The sequence below is a fragment of the Strongyloides ratti genome (assembly GCF_001040885.1).
Source record: "Strongyloides ratti genome assembly S_ratti_ED321, chromosome : 2".
In the NCBI taxonomy this organism is placed as follows: Eukaryota; Metazoa; Nematoda; class Chromadorea; order Rhabditida; family Strongyloididae; genus Strongyloides; species Strongyloides ratti.
Genome location: NC_037308.1, coordinates 1,127,232 through 1,149,007, shown reverse-complemented (window position 1 = coordinate 1,149,007; position 21,776 = coordinate 1,127,232). Strand labels below are relative to the sequence as shown.

At 23.0% G+C, this 21,776-nt stretch overlaps 6 protein-coding genes across 6 annotated transcripts; 3 read left to right on the top strand and 3 right to left on the bottom strand.

Annotated features, from left to right (window-relative positions):
• Nucleotides 1-29: 29 nt before the first annotated feature.
• On the bottom strand, nucleotides 30-1,597 carry SRAE_2000032100 (Ankyrin repeat and Zinc finger, MYND-type domain and Ankyrin repeat-containing domain-containing protein; the record flags this gene model as incomplete). Its single annotated transcript, XM_024651136.1, has 5 exons — nucleotides 30-569; nucleotides 624-994; nucleotides 1,081-1,284; nucleotides 1,343-1,409; nucleotides 1,586-1,597. The coding sequence occupies 5 exons, from the start codon at nucleotides 1,595-1,597 to the stop codon at nucleotides 30-32; spliced, it is 1,194 nt and encodes a 397-aa protein (XP_024504844.1).
• Nucleotides 1,598-3,664: 2,067 nt separating this feature from the next.
• SRAE_2000032000 (INO80 complex subunit D) lies at nucleotides 3,665-7,661 on the top strand (the record flags this gene model as incomplete). Its single annotated transcript, XM_024651135.1, has 3 exons — nucleotides 3,665-3,758; nucleotides 3,831-4,595; nucleotides 4,639-7,661. The coding sequence occupies 3 exons, from the start codon at nucleotides 3,665-3,667 to the stop codon at nucleotides 7,659-7,661; spliced, it is 3,882 nt and encodes a 1,293-aa protein (XP_024504843.1).
• Nucleotides 7,662-8,908: 1,247 nt separating this feature from the next.
• Nucleotides 8,909-9,883, bottom strand: SRAE_2000031900 (Dolichol kinase; the record flags this gene model as incomplete). The annotated part of the gene is made up of 5 exons (XM_024651134.1): nucleotides 8,909-8,917; nucleotides 8,964-9,151; nucleotides 9,197-9,353; nucleotides 9,393-9,600; nucleotides 9,651-9,883. 5 exons carry the CDS (start codon nucleotides 9,881-9,883, stop codon nucleotides 8,909-8,911), a joined length of 795 nt encoding a protein of 264 aa, XP_024504842.1.
• Nucleotides 9,884-10,515: 632 nt separating this feature from the next.
• On the bottom strand, nucleotides 10,516-11,977 carry SRAE_2000031800 (Major facilitator superfamily domain, general substrate transporter-containing protein; the record flags this gene model as incomplete). Its single annotated transcript, XM_024651133.1, has 2 exons — nucleotides 10,516-11,554; nucleotides 11,607-11,977. The coding sequence occupies 2 exons, from the start codon at nucleotides 11,975-11,977 to the stop codon at nucleotides 10,516-10,518; spliced, it is 1,410 nt and encodes a 469-aa protein (XP_024504841.1).
• Nucleotides 11,978-14,717: 2,740 nt separating this feature from the next.
• SRAE_2000031700 (TRAM/LAG1/CLN8 homology domain-containing protein) lies at nucleotides 14,718-15,713 on the top strand (the record flags this gene model as incomplete). The annotated part of the gene is made up of 2 exons (XM_024651132.1): nucleotides 14,718-15,062; nucleotides 15,117-15,713. 2 exons carry the CDS (start codon nucleotides 14,718-14,720, stop codon nucleotides 15,711-15,713), a joined length of 942 nt encoding a protein of 313 aa, XP_024504840.1.
• A 1,766-nt stretch (nucleotides 15,714-17,479) lies between these two features.
• Nucleotides 17,480-19,522, top strand: SRAE_2000031600 (Polypeptide N-acetylgalactosaminyltransferase 3; the record flags this gene model as incomplete). The annotated part of the gene is made up of 5 exons (XM_024651131.1): nucleotides 17,480-17,578; nucleotides 17,618-18,901; nucleotides 18,958-19,080; nucleotides 19,154-19,303; nucleotides 19,346-19,522. 5 exons carry the CDS (start codon nucleotides 17,480-17,482, stop codon nucleotides 19,520-19,522), a joined length of 1,833 nt encoding a protein of 610 aa, XP_024504839.1.
• Between the last annotated feature and the right edge of the window lie 2,254 nt (nucleotides 19,523-21,776).

Genomic DNA, 21,776 nt, shown 5'->3' with positions numbered 1-21,776 from the left:
ATTATTTCATTAAAATATTAATAAAAAAATTAATTTTTTTGTAAATTTAAATTTTCAAGTTCTTCAATTGGTAGGACTTCTTCTTGTTTATATAATTGTGCTAAAGTTTTGCAACAATCTTTGTGAGATGACCAATCAAATTTTTGACAGTCCTGAGAACAGTAAGTTGTTTTGCATCTTTGACATCTTAATTTTGATCCAATAAAACCACAAGTTTCACAAATTTTAGAATTCATAAGTAGTTGTTCTCCATACAAACCTTGTATAATAGTAGTATATACACTAGATCGTGTTCCATTTTTAATTCTACCAAGTGCACGTGAAATTGTATGATGAAGTAATGATTGTTTATAAGGAAATGCTTGAATTGTATTTCTTAAAATAATCTCTTCATACTCCTTTACTATAGATCCTTTTTTTATTTCTGTTATTCTTTTAGCAAAAGATAATAAAATTTTTTCCGTGTCAAAATTTTCCTCATCATCTTTATTCTCATTTTCACATTTTTTAACAAATTTCATAACTTCATTTAATGGAAAATATATAATCCATAATTTTAATGACATCATCTAAAAAAAAAAAACTCATACATTATAATTTGTTAAATATTTTTATATTAATACCTCATTAGAAGATTTAAATCTCAGTTGCCTTTCAAATAATCTATCAATAACCCAAAGAATTTTTTTTGGATATTGTTTAATAATAATATTATTAACAATTTTAAATATAATTCTTACAGGATGAATTTCATTTCCCTTAACTAATTCATGAATAAATTTAACTAATACTGGAGGATAAATTTCAGAAGATTTAGGTCCATTTGGGTGAAGTATTTTATCAACACAGCCATATGTAATATAACTGTTAATTGTACTGACACATTCATGTTGCCCTGTAAAAGCAGCTATTTCTGAAGCACTTTTACCAAGAATATTTAATGCTTCACTATTTACACCTGCTTCAAGTAATAATTCACAAACTTTTGAATTCCCTAAATAATTTATTAATATTAATATTATCTTTATAATTTACAAAAATAATAAAACTTTTTTATTTTTACAGCACACTTAAACATACCTGACAGCGCCGCAAACATCAAAGATGTGTAACCATCTTTATTAGCTTTATTATGTGGATTGGCTTTGTTAGCTAACAACCATTCTACTAACTCTTCATTACCCTTGAAAGCAGCTTGATCGATTGGAGATAGTCCATTTTCATCTAAACAATTTATAGAAACCACATTATTTGTTATTAAATTTTTAACTGTTTTATCATCTCCTAAAATTATACATTTTTGTTACTATAAATATTAAAAAATTCTTTAAAAAAAACCAACCTTTTTGAATCAATTCAAATATATTATTGACATTTTCATTTTTAATATTATCATTCTCTGTCATAATCTGTAAAATTAAATGATACAAAATTTTAAACTTAAACTTTGGTTTTTTAGTACAATATGTTAAAAATATAATAAATATTGAAAATTGTGATTACAGAATAGTTATTTGTTGTCATGGAAATAAATTGTATCATCTTTATTTTTCTTAATTTATTCTTATCACGTCATCTCTCTTACCATCAATATCATTTCTTATTTAAAACTTAACTACTTATAAAATATAAATCAAAAAAGTAATTTAATTATAAAAAATAACATTTAATAAATATAGCATTAGCCTTTATATATTATATGAAAGTTAGTAAAAAATAATTAATAGTGACAATGTAGTGATTTCATTTTAGTGATAAAAATTTTAATTATTTTAATTTCTTTTCTATTTAATAATTATGATATGGTGGATTACTTTTTATGACCTACAAAATTATAAAAAACTTTTAAATTATAATTTTAAATCATTGAAAATTTGCTTTTACATTAAGCTTTTCAAAAGATTTTGGGAAGTAGTGTACCTTTCAAGATTAGAAAATTAATATTTTAATACCATTTTAAACATAGTAAATTTTTAATTAAAAATGGTCATTTTATATTTTTATTAAAAAAATATCAGGAATATGTGAGAATTTTAAACTTTTTTTTTATTCATATTAAAATAAAATTGTTAAAATTCTACTTTTTATAATGAATAATTTTTCTAAGATTGGCTTTTATTTCCAATTATTAATTATGGAATTGTAATATGATGGTGGTAAAATAGTTTGGTTTTTAAATTGCAACTTGTAGAAATTAATAATGTAAAATATATTTTATGATAATTTATAAAATATTTTTAACATATAATTAAATCTTATCATTGATTGAAAAATAATATTTTGTTATTTTAATTAAGCTAAATATTTGTCAAAAAAAAAATAATTACAAATATTTTTAAATTCTATTCATATATAATAAATTTAAATATATGTATATTTATATATAATGTTATTTATTTTTAAAGATTTATTTAATGTACTATTTAATTATTACAATAGAAATTAATATATAGATTGATATTTTTAAATAAGTTTTAAAATTATCAACAATCCTTTTTAATAATATCTAATTATATTGCGGAACTTAGAACTATTAATAAATTTATTTAAATGTAAGTAACATTTTAATTATTTGATATTCATTATAATTTATTCATCACTATCAATTATTTTATTTTTATTATATATATATCAATCATTTATAGTCAAATGGCATATCAATTAATATGTTATAATGATAAAAAAAAATTTTTTTTTTAACAAGTTAAAAAATTTTAATATAGATAGATATTGTTAGAAAAAAATATATTTAATTTAGTGTGTCAATTTCCATAAAAACATTATTTTTCTCACTTAACTTTAAAAATTATGTACTGTAATATTAGAAATTTAATTTTTACTTGTTATATTTCTTTTTTACATATAACTCTTAAAAATATAGTTCTTTTGAGACTAATAAAATGCTATTTTTAATTTAATCACATATGAACAAAACAAAAAATCAAATTAATTTGATAGATATTTTCACTATACAAGTTGTAGTATAGAATAAAATAATATATGAAAAGAGATGTTACTTATAAATAAAAAGTTTATTATTACTTAATTATTAAAAAATAATATATTTCCATTATTTTTTTTTAATTAAATTCTAAATACACCAATAATTTAACGTAATTTTATAAACACACTGTTCTTGTAATAATCGCTGTAAGAGTATCTTTGTCCTCTATATTGATCGAAATTGGAGAGCTGCCATGGCAACTCTTTTTAAAGATTGTTTGTTTTTTTTAACCTCCTCCTATTATATCTTTTGATTCATAATTTGTCTTAAAAAGATAATTAAATAAAAAATAAATTAAAATTTCTTTGTATAAATATTTTTAACTATACATATGAACATTTTTTTTTGCAAAAATTATTTTTTATGTGAGTTAAAATTACGTCACATTCATCGATTGTGTACCCCATATATTCTTTCTCTTATTTTATTTGATGTGTTATTTCATTGTAGATTTGATAAATTAACTAATGTGTTCTTTAAAAAGTTTTTAAAAACTAACATAAGTACATTCTCAAATCAACATAATATTATATATTTTAATAAATAAGCTACAACTTCGTATATTTTTTCGATCTCTAAAATTATACAATATTTCTTGTATTGGCGCTCACAACAATATTAAAGTAGTTTGATGTGCCTTTTTGGACAAATTGTTTTCAAATGATATCTAGCTCTCCAAAATCGAGATCTCCTGTTTCTGGTAATACTACTCTAAAACTCTGTACTACAGTACAACAACAATCTAATACTCAAGGTATGTTATTATTTTTAATAATATTTTTTAATTTAAAATAACGATTAATTAATAAATTTTTTTTATTTTTAGATTACATTGTTCTTCCAGCAAAAGTACAAATTGGTGGTGTTAATATGCAATTAAATTTACAAATAGATCAGAAGACCCTTGAAACTGCATCTAATAATATTTCTAAAGCCTCAGAAGAAGTTGTTTCTTCAACTGGTTGTGGTGCCGATTCACACAATAAATATTCGCGACCTACAACAACTACTTTAAACATTACATCTCAAGAAGAGGACCAGGAATCGATAGTTGTTGAAACATCTCCTGATTGTATGATGTTACCTACTCCGTCTTCTTGTACTGTATCTAATAAAGATGATAAACAATTTCAAGCAAATATAATATCTTCAACTTCTCAAAATGGCTATAATAATAAGTCAAAACCATATGATGCAGTAGTCGAGACAAAAATGATATCTGAGGATATTGTAAGTAGCAACATGAATGAGGATCTCATATCTGATGGTAAAAGTACACCAACTTCTAAAAGTTGGTGTTCTCCAACTTCAACTTTGTCGCAGAGTAATGACAATCTACTTCAAAGTAGTATTGATAATCAACCATGTAGTAGCATTATTATAGAAGCACCAACACAATCTCAGATACCTGCATCCAATACTAAAAAAAGAATTAGAAAAAATGAGCCTTCTGTATATTGTGAATTCATTGATGTTAAAAAAGGCCAATGCAAACAAAGAGCCATTTGCTCATTCAAATTTTGTATACGTCATATCTTGTCAGACCCTTCTGCTCCTTATAAACAGTGCCAACATATTAAAAAACCAAAGAGTAAGGAAAAAAAAATTATTTTATTTTTATTATTTTATTATAGATAAAAAAGGAGAATCTGAACAATGTACAAATGCTATTAGAAGTGATAAAGAAGAAATTTATTGTTCAACACATCTTATTATGAATGGATTAATGGAACCTAGAAAGAAAAGTCTCCCAAAAGACTGTAATGTTGTTGTTGGAAATAAAGTACAAAATAAAAATCTTCAACCACAACAACCATTGTTTGAAGATCCAGAAATGGGAATGTCGCGAGATGGTAATATGAGTACAATTTCGGCATCAGCATACGATGAAACTTCTTCTATTAGTGGATGTTGTTATATTCAAGATGGTGAATATTTAGTTGAAGAACCACAACATGTCAATAATAATAATCAGACTCGTTCCTACAGTAGTAATACGCAACATAATGAATATTTAATGTCTGGAAGTGGAAATTCTCAAACAATTGTCATGACTTCAGGGAACGGTTATAATCATATAAGTGATGGTTATCATTCAGTTGATAATTCATTAGACGGTATGATGGTTACTAATGATTACCAACAACATCATCATCATCATAATAATCCTCCTCATCATCCTCCACAACCTTCTCATCATCATCCACAGCAACATACATCACCTTGGTCTTCTGGAAATTCAACAACCCCTGTAAGTACTTTTCATTCTTATGAAGGAAATAATGGGCAATATATTGTAAATAATAATATTCCTCCTTCTCAACATAGTGGAAATAATTATCAAAATAGTAATAATAATTCCCAGGTACAATCTCATCGTTATACTTCTTCAAATCATCAACAACAGCAGCAACAGGCACAGCATATTATAATTAATGGTAGAGAAGATTCTGATCGTAGATTTATTCAACCTCCACCAATGTCAAATAATTCATATGCAAACGGGCCTTGTAGTGTAAGTGGTGGAAAAGATACTACTTCACCACAACCAATTCATAAACATTTACTGTCACCAGGAAACCCAGTGTCGCCTTATACTTCAGCAACAATTACTCCATCTCCTCATTCACAACAACAATCTCCGACAACAACAGCATCTTCTATCACCGGAACAACTCATCGTCGTGAGCATAATTTAGTATCTGTTTCATCATATACCAAACAAAAACCTTTACCAAATAATCAGTCAAAAGTTATGACAAAGCATCCTCAGTTAGCGGCAAAGTTACTTCAGATGCCGTCATCAAGGCCAACTTCTACTACCTCTGGTGTTGGTTTAACAACAACAATAACAACAACGAATAGTAATAATCAGGGAATAAGAGGACCATCAACAACAACTATTTTACGTCAAGAGGTTTTACCACAAGCTATAAGAAAGGGACCTACTACAACATTAAATCAATCATTATTATCATTAACAACAAAAAATTCTATAAAATTTAATTCAACTAATATTCCATTAGGATTACCTTATGGTGCTTTACCAATAGATCCAAATGCTTTTAAGCCTCAACCTAGAGTATATGATATTGAAGCAATAGAAAAAAATATAGGAATTGACGAAGAGGAACAAATAAATAATGATTATTGTTGCGAAGAACCAAAAAGTAAACGAAGAAAAATAATATATTTAAAACAAAAAAGGCAAAGGAGAAGAATTGGTGGATTATTTAGAAAAATTAGAGATGTCGATGCTGTTTGTAACATTATAGAGGATGTTGATTTTGATAAGACGGATTTATTTTCATTAGGTCTTGAACCATCAGATTCAGAAGAAGATGATGAGTTTGAAAATGTAGTTCCTCAATTATTTGGTGAATGGAGTTCATTTGCACATTTTGAATCACCAGAAAAAGATTACTTCGGGAGTATAGAAATGTATTTATTAAAAAAAGAAATGAGATTAGAGAAACATAAATTAGTAAAAAGGGCACAAATTTCAGTTAGCCTTTTAACTGCTTCAAAGAATAATTTAAATTCTGTGGGAGCAGCTTTAAGATGTAGAGAACTTAATAAAAGATATAAAGATTTAGATGGATATTTTTGTACATCAATGAAAAGATGTATTTTTAGAGGTAATTCAAATATTTCTACAGATACTATGAATAGTGAGGATGATGAAAGTAATAATAATTGTAGTAATATTTGTGGTAGGAAAACTGTTCCATACTCAACATATTGTTCTCTACATATAACAAATGGTCAACAAATTCAAAATATGTACAGTAAATGTAAAGATTTAAATTGTATTACAAATGTTTCTATGGGAGATTCATTATTAACAGAAGGTTATTGTAGAAATCATTATGAACTTCATTTGAAACAAGATGAAATAAATATTAAAAATGAAATTCAACCAGTTCAATATAATTCTCATCCATCAAATGTTATATATACACCATCAAATCATCAATATGGATATGGAGGTGTTGAAGTTCGTGATATTTCTTCTATTACAAAATCATCATCACAACATCAACAATCACAACCTCCAACAACGGCAGATCATGGTATTATTATGCATCAATCATCATCATCTATTGGTATGATGATGAGTGGCAGTAGTAGTAGTAGTATATCATTGAATAATAATAACTCACAAGGATCAACAACAACAACAAGTTACCAAGATATAATTATTTCACCTCAAAATAATTCATATAATTCATCAAATCCAATAATTGATCAGATACAGGATTCTCTGCAGGCAGGTGATCCAGATGCTAGTCTTGAAGCAGCAGTTAGAGACTTAGGTTTTGATCAAAATGATATGAATGATTTATTTAACTACGATGATGAATATAATAGGGATTTGATGGTTAATAATTCATTATTTCAAGAAACAGAGTTACCAGATTTATTATTACCAACTTCGGGAGATAACAATACGTTGAAAGCATTAGGTGATAACTCAGACTTGGGGCATAATTGGGCAGATGTGGAACAGTTTTTGTTATCTGAGGGTCATAACATGAATACAGGTTCAAGTGATTACATTCATCATCATGTTAATGGTCCAGGTCAACAATTACATTCGATAGACATGCAACACCAGCAACAAAATTCAGATGATTCTTTTCATAATTTAGGATAAAAGTTGTCAGTACTTATTGTTTTTTCCCCCATATTTTTTTGAACAGTCAAAGGGAATTAATAATAAATTTTTTTTTGTATTTAAAATAATAAATTGTTAATTGAAAATAATATAAAAGAGTTTTAAAAAAAAAGAAATTTTTTTTTTTAATACCCGGTTACATAGTAAAAGTTAATATACAGGGTATAATCAATATATTTATTTTATAAACTTCGCAGTTAAAATACTGCAAACAATTTTTTTTTATAAAAATATATTAAGTTATATACTTAATACATAAAGAAAAATTAAAATTTTTTTCAATAATCAATGTAAGTATGTTTCAAAGAATGTAACATTGGATTCATATAGTTTAAAATATATTTTAATTTAATAAACAAGACGTTTCAATGAATATATTTTTTGTACCATATCACCAATTTCAAGGATCAAATTTTTGACAGTAAGGGAAAAAGTATTTATGTTGACAAAGGAAATAGTTATTATGATTTATGATTTAATTAATTTTTCTAAACCATATTATTTTAAACTTTTATATTTTTAATCATTCATTAAATGTTAAAAATTAATAAACTTTTACAATTTCTTTGCTAATTTAAAATTTTTTTTTAATTTTTATTAATAGTTATATTCTGATCTTTTCTGTTTGAATTTATATATTTTGATATGGGTATGTTTGTAATAAATGACAAAAAAAAACAACTATTGTTATTGTTACTTTTTTATTTACTTCTCAAATATTTTTAAACAAGCAATACAATGTAATAACAGTTAGTAAATTTTTTTTTTTTACAACAAGTGGATTTTTTAAATATGAATAAAGTAAATTTACAGATCTTAAAAATAATAAAGTAATTTATCATTAAATATTGTTAAAAAAAGATATTATATTAAAAGAATAAAAGGTATAAAAAAAACATAGTACATTAAAAAATAAATTGGTATATAAGAATAAAAGTTTCACATAAATCCATCTTTTACTTTATCCAAATAATTTATTCTAATCATAGAAATAAAGATTCTTAAAATTTTAAAAAGAAAAAAAGATGTTCAGTGCTTATTTCTTAACTATATACTATATAGATATTTGTGCCTGATTGTATATAAAAAATATAAAAATTATTTTTAATAGTAATTAATTTATTATAAATGTATTTTTTGAAATAATCAACAATAACAATTATATAAAAAGATAAATCCAATTACTACAGGTAAAATGTTATCATGTTTGTTAGATAAAGTTTCTATCATACTTCCTATAATAGAAACTGTAACAATTTTAGATAAATTAATAAATTTTACAGGATAATTTTTTAATATCATGTATTCAGATATGTACAATGTTATAATACTTCCAATAACAAAAGCTATAGATCCTTCTAAACTTTTTCTTCTTGTACAAGAATTATTAATAAATGGTAAAATTTTATTCCATTTTCTTTTACCATATTTTGTTCCTATTATTGCAGCAGCAGCATCACCTACTCCCACTAAAGCTATTCCAGTAAAATGATATAATTGTAAGGGTACCTGACCAGGAGAAACTGGTGATAAAATTATTGGTAAAAATAATCCTATCATTAAAAGTACTGGTGTTAAAATTAAATCTTTTGAATCTTGATCATCTAAAAATGTTAAAAATATACCATTTAATAATTTTTTATATGGATATATTGATAGCGAACGATATGTCTATAAATTGAATTAAAAACACAAACTAAATTTATTTACCTCTAAAATAAGGTAAATAATAATAGATAATATTGAAGCAAGTCTTGTGAAAGCAGGATCTAAATAAAGTCCAGATAAAGTTATAATAGAACCAGTTAAATGAAAGAATTTTCTATGAATTGTTGAAGAAGATTGTTGTGAAGATATAAGATTACAAAAAACAAAGTTTAGAAACATTGAGTGAGACCATAAAAGAAGTAAGTGAGTTCTATAAAAAAAAAACTCATGTTTGATAGAAAAATTAAAGTATGTATTTACCTTCTATAAGTCCCATCAAAAACTTTATTAAATAAAACTTTTGGAAGTTGAATAATTGAAATATTAATTTGATAAGAAAAATGTATGAAAGCTCCAATAATGACAATAACAAGCCATAAATTTGCCTTTATACAACTATTTCTATTAAAAAATGCTCCAATAACAATGAAAGTATAAGAAAATAAGGCTGTTAATATCAATGTATCATCAAAAAAAATTTTCGACGATAACATTTTCAACGGTATTTAAATTTTCTTCACACGTTATATTTGACATTGTAATAATCAGAAAGTTTTAGAACGAAAGATGTGGCAAAATGTCACTAAATTAAAATATTGCATATTTTATTTGATAATCTTTTTGTTATCAACTAAAATAAATAGATTATATAAGATGATTTTTTATATTTAAAATGAGTATTTAAAATTTTGATAAAATACTTGTATATGACAAAAATAAAAATTATTTAAAATTCTTCTTTTATTTATATCAATTTTAAATTAAAAAAGTTCATTTTACTTTTGACTATTGCATTAACTCTTGTAAAAATAATCTATTTTTAAAATTAACATAAATAATATTGTATGATCATTTAATGATATAAATAAATTAATTTAAAATTGAGTTTTATTTTACATGTATATTGATATAACTAATATTTCTAAACAAAAAATATAATAAACTTTTTAACTTATAAATAAATTATTTATTATTGAAAGATACTGTAATTTAGTAACTATAAACAAATCCACTTAATTTTATAAAAAATAGAAATTTTATTTCTTATGTTTATTTGATAATAAGTTATCATTATATATATATATATATATGGAATAAAAAATTTATTTATAAAGTAAAAATATTATTATATTTTTAATAAAATACTGTCTTTATTAATAGTTGTATTGTGTTGTATTGAATATCTTTTAAAAACAAAATATTGTATTAATCCAATTAAAAAAGGAGTAAAGAATAAAATAATTGCCATAGAGTATTTAAGATTTACAAAATCTGGTGATGTTTGTGTTAACACCTTTGTAATATATTTTTGATAACCAGATGAATTAAGATATGAAACAATGATAATAGGTGAGATTGATTGTGCTGGTTTCATAAGTAATGAATTGATTGAAAAGACAAAAGATGACAAGTATTTTGAACGTGAATATCTTCGAGCATCATCAGCAATAAATTCTGACAAAAGAATATTAAATAATGGTGCAAATGAGTGAACAGTTATTGCATCAATAACCATAAAAATTAATATCACTCTTGGCGAAGACCAGAACAAATAAAATATTGAGGAAAGTATTGAAATAACAAATGAGAACATCATCGTTCTATATGTTCCATAATGTACAACTAATTTTTCAGATAATATTATTATTATTTGAGGACCAAGTGCTATTAAAATAACAAAAAGTGGTCTTTTCCATGATGTTTCAGAAAAAATAGTTTTTGGTATAAGTAAATCTAATGCAATTGAAAGAAAGTTTAAATGAGCAACAGATCTACAATTATGAAGAAATGACGTCAAAGTTATTATTTGAAAATCTTTTGCTTTTAAAATTTGTTTAGACAATTTAATTATTTCCTTTAATGACATAGATTGTGATTCATCATCTTTGATATGTAATTCACAACCATTTTTTCGATAATTTAAAATGCTATTGCTTTCTCCGATACCAGTAAAGTATAAAAAAATAATTGAAAGAAAACCAACAACAATTGTAACATTTTGAAAATTTGAAAAATTAGTTAAGTTATTTGAAACTTTATCTGCTAAACCAATAACATTAACACTAATCAAAATTGCTAATTGAGAATATTTCATACCCTGTACTCTTTTTCTATGATTATTGGATGAATCAGCAAACAATGCTCCCCATGCCACTGACAAACAACTATAATAAGTTAAAAAATTTTATTTTAAATTTTAAAATAACATTAATGTACCTGTAAAATGCATCATAAAAAAAAAGACTAAATATTAAATGACATCCTTGTAATGTTGATGATTTCTCATCTGTAGACCATGGAAACCATAATGATAAAAAACTAATAACAAGGAGTGGTCCAAATATTAAAAATACTCTATTTCTATGGCGCATCCAATTGCTACCAAAATCCTGTAAGTACCCAAATATTGGATCATTTATTGCATTCCATATCATAAAAAATACTTGTCCTATACTAAACCAATATTGTGAAATATGATAAATGTTTAGGAAAACTTTAACATATGAAAACATAAATAGTGATTGCATTAAACTTAACGCTAATTGTCCAAAAAATAATGATCCATTTCTTCCAATACGTATAGCCATAGATAAATACAATTATTTATTACCTGAATCTATTTTATTATTACACAAAAGACTAAAGAATCGTTTATTTTTATTTTACATAAAAAAAAGCAAATTATCTTTCTATTTTCCAACGCATTATATTTTATATTCTTACGAAGATTGTTTCCGTACTTTTTATTCCAATGAAATGAGCTAAATAACGTTATTCTAAGAATGCTACTTTAAATTTTTTTAATTTATATTATTTTATGAATTTATAATTACTTTACCTGCCAATTATTCTTTTTTTTTTTAATACTTTTTTTTATATTAATTAGAAAAAATAATGAAGCTATATATAATTACCAATTTAGCAAGATTTTTAAATAGAATATCTTTAACAAATTCCTTTCACATTTTTCAAAAACTTGATAAAAAAAAAAGAAAAAATTATTTCCAATAATTTTAGAATATTTCAATTAAAAAAAATAATACTTTTATTGGGTAGAAGATCATAGAAAAATGGACAATAATTTTTGATTTATTAATTTTAAACATTTATCAATTACAGTATAATTGTTAAGTATCAAAAATTAAACTTTTAAAAAGAAAAATAATCATTATCATTGGTAAAAAATGAATAATTATCTGTCAGTTGAATGCTTTAATATCAAATTATATCATTGCTTAAAATTCAAAAATATCACAAAAAAAAAATGAATAAATCTATGTTTTAATGATAAGATAAAATTTAACAGATAAAGTCCATCAAATTTTAATTTCAACTGAATTTTAAGATACAATTAAATACATACTAGATAAGTTAAAAAAATTTAAAAACTAAAAGATTTCATAGTTATACTCATAAAAAATTGTTTTTTTTTTAAATTATCAGTATAAAAATATAGGCATGTATTATGGAAGAAACATGTTATTAAAAAAATTTTTTATCATCTTCAGAAAGATGATTTTAATGCGTAACTACTATAAAAATAATTTTTTGTCTAATAACATTCGTCATTCTTTTAAGAACATAAAATATAAATAAAATTTGTCATATCAATAATTTCTATTAATACTAAAAAATTTTATATTTTAAACTTTTATTTATAAATATATTTTTTTTTATTAATTACATAATTTTTTTTTATACTTTCTTTAATTAATTCAATATTTGTTTTTTTTAAGTATATTTTATATTTATATTGACAATGATAACAATTTATATTTTAAAAAATCCCAAATTTTTTTATAATATGTATGTAATATTTTATCTATTTTGCAATAAATCATTCTTAAGAATTTATGAGAATATATATTAATAATAATTTAAATATCGTTTTACTGATCTACTTTTAGTACTAAATTTTATACACGTGTCTTGAAACTATTTTTTTTTTTTAACAAAGATTAATTTTTTTCCTGTTTGTTAATGTAGATATAATAAATATTTTTGAATTATATTTTATTGGGATAAAATTTATATAAATTAGTTCAATTATACGTTTATATATATATTTTTTTAAATATTCTGGTAAATGTACTTAATACAACATTTATGTTGATCATTTAAAAAATTTAATAATTTACATATAAACTTTTTTCTTTTTATAAACTTGATTTTTTGACTATAATATAAAAGTAAACATTACAGTTAGTTTATATTATGAATATAATAATTATATATAAAAATTATTAAAATAATATGTGATTTATTTCTAAAAAGTACTTATATTCTTCTAAGAGGATGTATATAAATAAATAATAGTTTGGAATGAGCTTACCATGATGCAATAATAATGGTTTAATAGATACAATTAGTGTTATATGTACACCAAATTGCGCTATATTGTGTCTTAGTTTTCGAATAATTTATAGAATACAGTCTTAGTTTAAAACTATTGTTATACACAACACGTCTTCCTTTTTTCTGTTTTTTTTTATGATTCATCTTTTAAATTATGTATTTATTTATTTTTTTCTTTCAAGTATTTTATATTTTTAATGTAAAAAGAAAATTTATTATTACTCATATCAATAATATTAATTACTTTAAAATTATATAATGGTCAATATTTAAAATTACTTAGGAAAAGTTGTTTTTGTTAAAATGTTTCATTAGTATTAAGAAAAGATATTATATAATCAATGGCGGTGTTAAAAAAAAAATGACATTCGATATATATATATATATATATTATATATACATATTTTCTATCAAATATTTAGAATTTAATGTAAATTTCTTTATTCAAGTTTTTATTTTCCAACTTTGGCATTTATTATTCTTCTCCATCTATGATGGTTGGATAGATAATAAAAAAAAATTAATTAATTTTATATATCTATATGTATATACTATATATAGATGCCTTTCTCCACAGTTTTTTTTTTTTTGCATTGATAACTACCCAATGGCTTGTTTAAATTTAAAAAAAAAATATATCTTTTACTCTTGTGTAACTAGATATTTTTTGGTATTTTTTAAAAATTCAATTTTATTTTGGTAAATATTATTTAGTTATTTATTTTTTTCTTAACTCGTAATATTTTTTTTATTGATATTTCTTTTATACTTTTATTATTATTTTATAAAATAGATTGATTTATTCTAAGCTTATATATTACTGTTTAGTTTTAATCATTTGTTACTAATAATATTTGTCGATTAACTATGTTTAATATTAAGATTTTTAATGACATTTTTTTAATTAAAATATAATTTTAGTTATTTTTATAACACATAATTATTGTCTTTACTTTTTATTCATAAAAGGAAATGCTGGGTTTGACAAGTGAAAATTTAAAGGTTGTTGGATTGGCATTATTATATATTGTCATATCTCTTCTTTCCTTTAGATTACTCCAATTTGCTGTTCGTTGGTATCTTTTTGGTAAATGTACTTTTAGAACATTTTCTTATTTCACCAATAGAAGAGGTGAAAGTAGGAATAGTGTTTCATTACAAGAAATTCCACCAAATAAAAAATGGAGAATTTCAAATGAAGTTGTCTCCTTATTTCATTCAATTGTTTCAGGCCTTTGGGCTTTATATGCAATTCTTTATTATCCTGATTTGGTTTCTGATTTGATTGGTTATCAACATAAAATCGCAACATATTTGGTAAAAAAAAATTTTTTTTTATAATTATAGTTTTATTATCTTAAAATATTATAGGTATACATGTCATTTGGATATATTGTTCATGATCTTATTGATCTTTTGATAAATGAAAGATCAGTTAGGATAATTGAGTTGTTATTTCATCATGTTATGGTTATATCGGCATTTTTGATTACCTTAATTACAAATAAGTATCTCGGTTTAGTTACATTAGGACTTTTAATGGAATTAAACAGCATTTTTCTTCACACAAGATCGTTAATGAATTTATATGGAATCAAAAAGTCTACTGTTGCTTTTAAATTGATTGCCTTATTAAATATTGTAACATTTATGATATTTCGTAATGGTGTATCTGTTTATTTACTTTACTGGATTATATCAAACATCAAATATATGAATATTTTTATAGGAATTATGTCATTTTTGGTTATTCTTTCATTAAGTATCACTAATTCTGTTCTTTGCTATCGGGTTATGGCTGCAGATGGATTATTGGGAAAAAATAAACAAAGATTAGACATACCAGTTAAGGAGGATGAAGACACAGAAGATGAAGATTCAGTATCCCCAGAAATAATAAACAATGATGTGTTAATTTCAATTGATCGTGAGGGTGCAACACAAACTCTAGTCAATGAATCTACATAATAATAATTATTTTATAATAAATTCTGTTTTGTAAATCATCAGGATGTTTAATGTAAATAAAGTTTTTTTTACATATTTTTTTTTAAATTTTTTTTTTTTTTTTGAATTTCTTCTAAAGTCGGATCCCCCTTAAATAACTTTTTTTTAATGAAATTTTTTTTAACTTTATTTAGTTTTTCTAGCATAAAAAAAAACGGGGAATCAGAAAAAGAAATAATTTTAACGTAGTTTTCAATCAAAAAAAGGAAAGGGAAACCAACTTTAGAATTTAACCGTTTTTTTTTACATATTTTTGCCAATTTGGTATTCTAAAAATGTTAATGAAATTTTTAAAAAGTTTTTTTTAATTTTATAAAATAAGGTTAAATAACTAATTTTACCACAAACAACATGTAGATCAAAAATAAACTGTTATAAAAACTTAAATAGAAGTTAAGGCATATCTGTGCCAAAATTTTCTCTTTTTTTTTTGCTTAAAATTTTAAAATAATACAGAAAAATATTTAAATTTTAATAATATAAATACAGTTGTTAATTAATATTTTTAATAAAATTTAAATTACCAATCGTTGTGGCATTTATTTTTCATGTAGCGATTACTATAGTTCTTAACAGATTCACTATCTTCTTATGGGTATGAAAGACACAATTTACATTAAACCCTTTATTATATTTTAAAATAAAGAATGTTTGCATCACCTAATTAGGAGAACATGCAATGTTTACATCACAAAATATATCTGATAAGAATGTTCCGAAGAATGTTTTTATACTAGAAAGCTATATAAACATTATATTTAAAATTTTTAACTTATATGTATATTTAATTTTCAATGAAATATGTAAAGTTGTCATTAAAAAATAACTAAGTTTCATTACACTAATATTCTAATTAAAAAAAATCCACTCTTCATTTTAACCAATCACCGTCGTTCCCACAATTTTTTGTATTATTTCATTTTGTTAATTCAAAATTTTAACACGTTTTTTTTGGATAAAATTATTTATATTTTTTTTATACCAATTATTTTCTTAAAATTTTTATGTTAAAATCCAATTTTTAAAAATGAATTTTTTTTTTAAATGTTGTCATATTGTTATACAACTTCATTTATTTTATTTTTTAATATTTTAGTCATTATATAATAATATTTTTTGTTTCACAATTTTCTAAAACTTTTTTTTAAATTTCATTATCTGTTAATTAGTTATAATTAACTTTAAATATATGAGATATTTTATTGAATCTATAAAGTATAATGTTATTGAAATTTTTTATTAAATGCAAAAGTCTATAACTTTACATTTAAATAATTGATATTTTTGAGGATATTAATTTTTTAAAAGATATGAAATAATAATAATTTTTATATAATAAAAACTAATATTTTAAAATTTTTGAATGAAATAATCTTTAACATAATATATGTAGAAACTGGAATATTATTTAAATAATGAAAACTTTAAATAGATTATATATATATATTTTTTTTCTATAAATTTGAAAAAAAAAATTAGTTTAATAATTATAAGTAGTTTATTCTTTTCTAAATATGTTGTATGACAATTATAATTCTCTGTTCTTTTAATAATGAGTTATTCTTTCTTTATGTGGGTATCTATTCTTTTTTATATTCAAGGTTATATATGATTAGTGTTTTTTCATGTTTCATCTTTCAATCAATTTATTTATCTATCCTCGTTTAACAAACTTTTTTCGTATATTTTTTTTTAAATTTATATTAAAAAAAATGAAAAAACATTTTATGATAAGAAATAGATTAATTTTATTATGTCTCATTATTCTAATATTTATTTTTATTTGGATAACTATAACATTGTTTTTTTTTATAATAAATGATAATGTATGTTTATAATTTAATAAAATAAATTATTTTTTTTAGTATGAAAATACCATAGAATATAAAATGTTAAAGGAAAACGATGATACTTTTAACGGTCACAAAGTTCAAGTTGTTGTTGGCCATTACATTGGGTCACCAATACCAAAATCAAAAATTAATTATACTTATGAAGAATTAAATTCTAATTCTTACAATCCTCAAAAAGGATATGGTTCAAATGGTTTATCTGTTCATTTAAATAAAAAACAACAATTATTAGGAAAACATTTATTTGAAATTAATCAATTTAATTTAGTTGCAAGTGATCTTATAGCAGCAAATCGATCATTACCGGATCAAAGGAGAAGACAATGTAGAAAAATAAAGTATGATGAAAATAATCTACCCGATACATCTGTTATTATTGTATATCATAATGAAGCTTATAGTACTTTAATAAGAACTATAACAAGTGTAATAAATAGATCACCTTCAAAATTACTAAAAGAAATAATTTTAGTTGATGATTTTAGTTCTAGATTATTTTTAAAAAAAGAGTTAGAAGATTTTGTTATTAAACAACCAATTAAAATTAAAATTTTAAGATCTAAAAAAAGAGTTGGTCTAATAAAAGCACGATTAATGGGAGCTAATGAAGCTACTGCAAAAGTTTTAACATTTCTTGATAGTCATTGTGAATGTACTATTGGTTGGTTGGAACCACTTTTACAAAGAATTAAAGATGATAGAAGAAATGTTCCTTGTCCAGTTATTGATGTAATTAACGATGAAACATTTTCTTATCAAAAAGGAATTGATATATTTCGGGGTGGTTTTAATTGGAATCTCCAATTTCGTTGGTATTCAATATCTTCAAAAGATGCTAAAGAAAGAAAAAATTCAATTGCTCCAATACCAACACCAACAATGGCTGGTGGATTATTTTCTATTGATAGAAACTATTTTTTTGAAATGGGGTCTTACGATATCAATCTTGATATTTGGGGTGGTGAAAATATAGAAATGAGTTTTAGGATATGGCAATGTTTTGGAAGAATTGAAATTATTCTTTGCTCAAGGGTAGGCCATATATTTAGGAAAAATTCTCCTCATGATTTTCCAGAAGGAAAATCTTCAAATGCTGTAATTTTTGAAAATTTGGCAAGAGTAGCTGAAGTTTGGATGGATGATTGGAAACATTTATTTTATAAAACGAATAAATTTGCAAAAAATATTAGTAAAAAAATAGACATATCTGATCGAGTAGAGTTAAGAAAACAATTACGTTGTAGAAATTTTGAATGGTATTTGAAAAATATTTGGCCAGATCATTTTCTACCAATGGTTAATGATCGTTTTGGAAGGGTAATTTTTTTTCTAAAATTAAATAATTTTTTTAGATTATTCATGGTGAAAGTTTAGAATATAGAAAAGAATCTTGTTTACACTGGCATACAGTTTCTAAAGGCTTTAGAAAACCAAAAATGCATAATTGTTCAATGATAAATTTTGATTCTACTGAAGTAAGCTAATTTTATTTGTTATCAAAAAAAATACCATTTAAATATTTTCTTATAATTAAATTTTTATTTATAGATGTGGTTAATAAATCAAAAAGGACAAATTCGAAGTGATGAAAATGTTTGTTTATCAGCATCTCTAGTAACAGGTTCAGATACTATTTATGAATTGCAGATAAAAGAATGTATGGATTATGATATTGAGTATTGGAAGTTTGATACAACTGTAAGTTTATAAAAAAAAAAAATAAATATTTATTTGATTAAGTATAATAATTTTGTTCATTTGAAAAGTAAATTGTGCTTAGATAAACCATCGAAAATTCAATTTAACGCAAATGCAAACGTTATTCAAAGTTCAGATGAATTAATTCCAAAAATAAGTAAATGTAACTATCAAAAAGATCAAGAATGGAGTATAATTGATTATAGGTGGAAAGATTAATTGCAATATATTAGTTTTCCAACAAAAATTATATTTAATAATTGTAATGTTGGGATACATTTAAAGAAATGACAGTATTTAAATGTACTTTTTTTCTCTCAATAGAATTAATGGTGAAAATAATGACAAAGCAAATTTAATTATCAGTGTTTTTTTTAAATATAAAATTACTTTCAAAACAAATTCTACTGATCTCAAAAATTTTAACTTAGTTTTCTAAATAATTTTTAATTTTGACATAACATAAAACTATTAATTATGTTTTTGCAAACAACGTTAAAACTAGTATAATTTATGCTCATGTCAAATGCTGCTGTTTAATTAATTATAACAACTAAACCAATGTTATTGGAAATAAATTTACAGAAAAAAAAAATTTCACTTTAATATTTTAATTCTTGTTAATAATATACTATTGTATCTGATTTTACAAATATTAATTTTAAGTTTAAAAGAACTTCTATAAATTTATTGACTTTTACAAACTTTTTAATGGAAAAAATCAAATATATCTAAAAGATTATAAACTTTATTTAAATAATAAATAAATTTCAAAAAGTTAATTTTCCAACCATGCTGTGTTAAAAAAAGTGTAAAAATGTTAGAAACTTTATTTCATATATAAAAGAGAATTGTATTTTTTTTACGTTGTGTTCTTATCATAATTATATAAATTTAATTAAAAAAGGTTATAAACAATTAGTCTAAATTTACAAAAATAACAAAAATTGACGATCCTGGCAGGATTCGAACCTACAATCTTCTGCTCCGTAGGCAGACGCGTTATCCATTGCGCCACAGGACCACGATTCCAGCGTATTTTTACTTGATCATATAACATTTTTTTCAAAATAGATTGTAGATATTTGGAATCATTTTTAAATGTTTGACACCAATTGATTCAAAATCTAGGTTAAGTTTATGGTCACTGACGTGCTAGAAACTTTTTTTAGATATTTGAATATCATACAGATGCATAATTTTTTCTAATAAAAACGTGACAAAAAAAAAACAACTTTTTTTTGGAATTTAAATATGCTACTATAGTCATTCGATAGCCCTTGAAATGGGATGAATTTTGAATATAATCAACATTATCTTAAAATTGAAACTTTAGGAGTTATAAGGATTCAAAGTTGAGGGGCGAAATTGGGGAATATTTTTTTGTAAATTTCGATTTCTATGATAATATTGCAAATGTATAAAATAAACAGATGATTCTAGAGCAGTTTTTTACGACAAATTCATTAAGCCTATTTACATCCTTATAGGACTTATAAAAATGAAGATATGATAAGAAGAATGTTTAAAAAAAAGTTTTAAGAATCTAGTCATAACTCAAGTTAATGAAGTCACAGATCCATGAAATTTGATGCGCTGTGCTTCTTTTGTAATTTAAGGTGAACCCTACGTTGAAAACTTTTTTTTATTTTCAACCGTTCTTGAAATATAATGCTTGGTACTTTTTCGCGCGTAATCCATTGTCACCATTTTTTTATATCTCGAAAGTGCTTTAAGATATAAAGAAATTTTGAAGGTAGACCCCATTTGAAAACTCATTTGAAAACGATTGCAGAAATCTGATTTCATTTATCTTCATTTTGAAGCGAGATATGACCAAGGGCGGAAATTTTTTTAAAATATTCATTGTTCTCGACTTTTCAGTATCTTAGAAAATACTTATCCTATGAAGATGGGACTACTTTCATTCGACTTCATTTCAAAAGTTAGTCTATATAAATGATTTTCATAGCTGCAACATTATTATATTCAGAGATATAAAAATTGGCTGAAAATTTTTAGATTTCCGACTTTACCTCTAAAAATGTGAACAAAGAAATACAACTTTTTTTGGAATTTTAATATGCTACTATAGTCATTCGATAGCCCTTGAAATGGGATGAATTTTGAATATAATCAACATTATCTTAAAATTGAAACTTCAGGAGTTATAAGGATTCAAAGTTGAGGGGCGAAATTGGGGAATATTTTAATGTAAATTTCGATTTCTATGATAATATTGTAAATTTTTAAAATAAATATTTTATTCTAGATCAATTTTTTACGAGAAATTCATTGCAGCAATTCTTATCTTTATAGGACAATTACAAATCAAGATATGATAAGAAGAATGTTTAAAAAAAAGTTTTAAGAATCTAGTCATAACTCAAGTTGATGAAGTCACAGGTCCATGAAATTTGATGCGCTGAGCTTTTTTCATAATTTAAGGTGTACCCTACGTTGAAAACTTTTT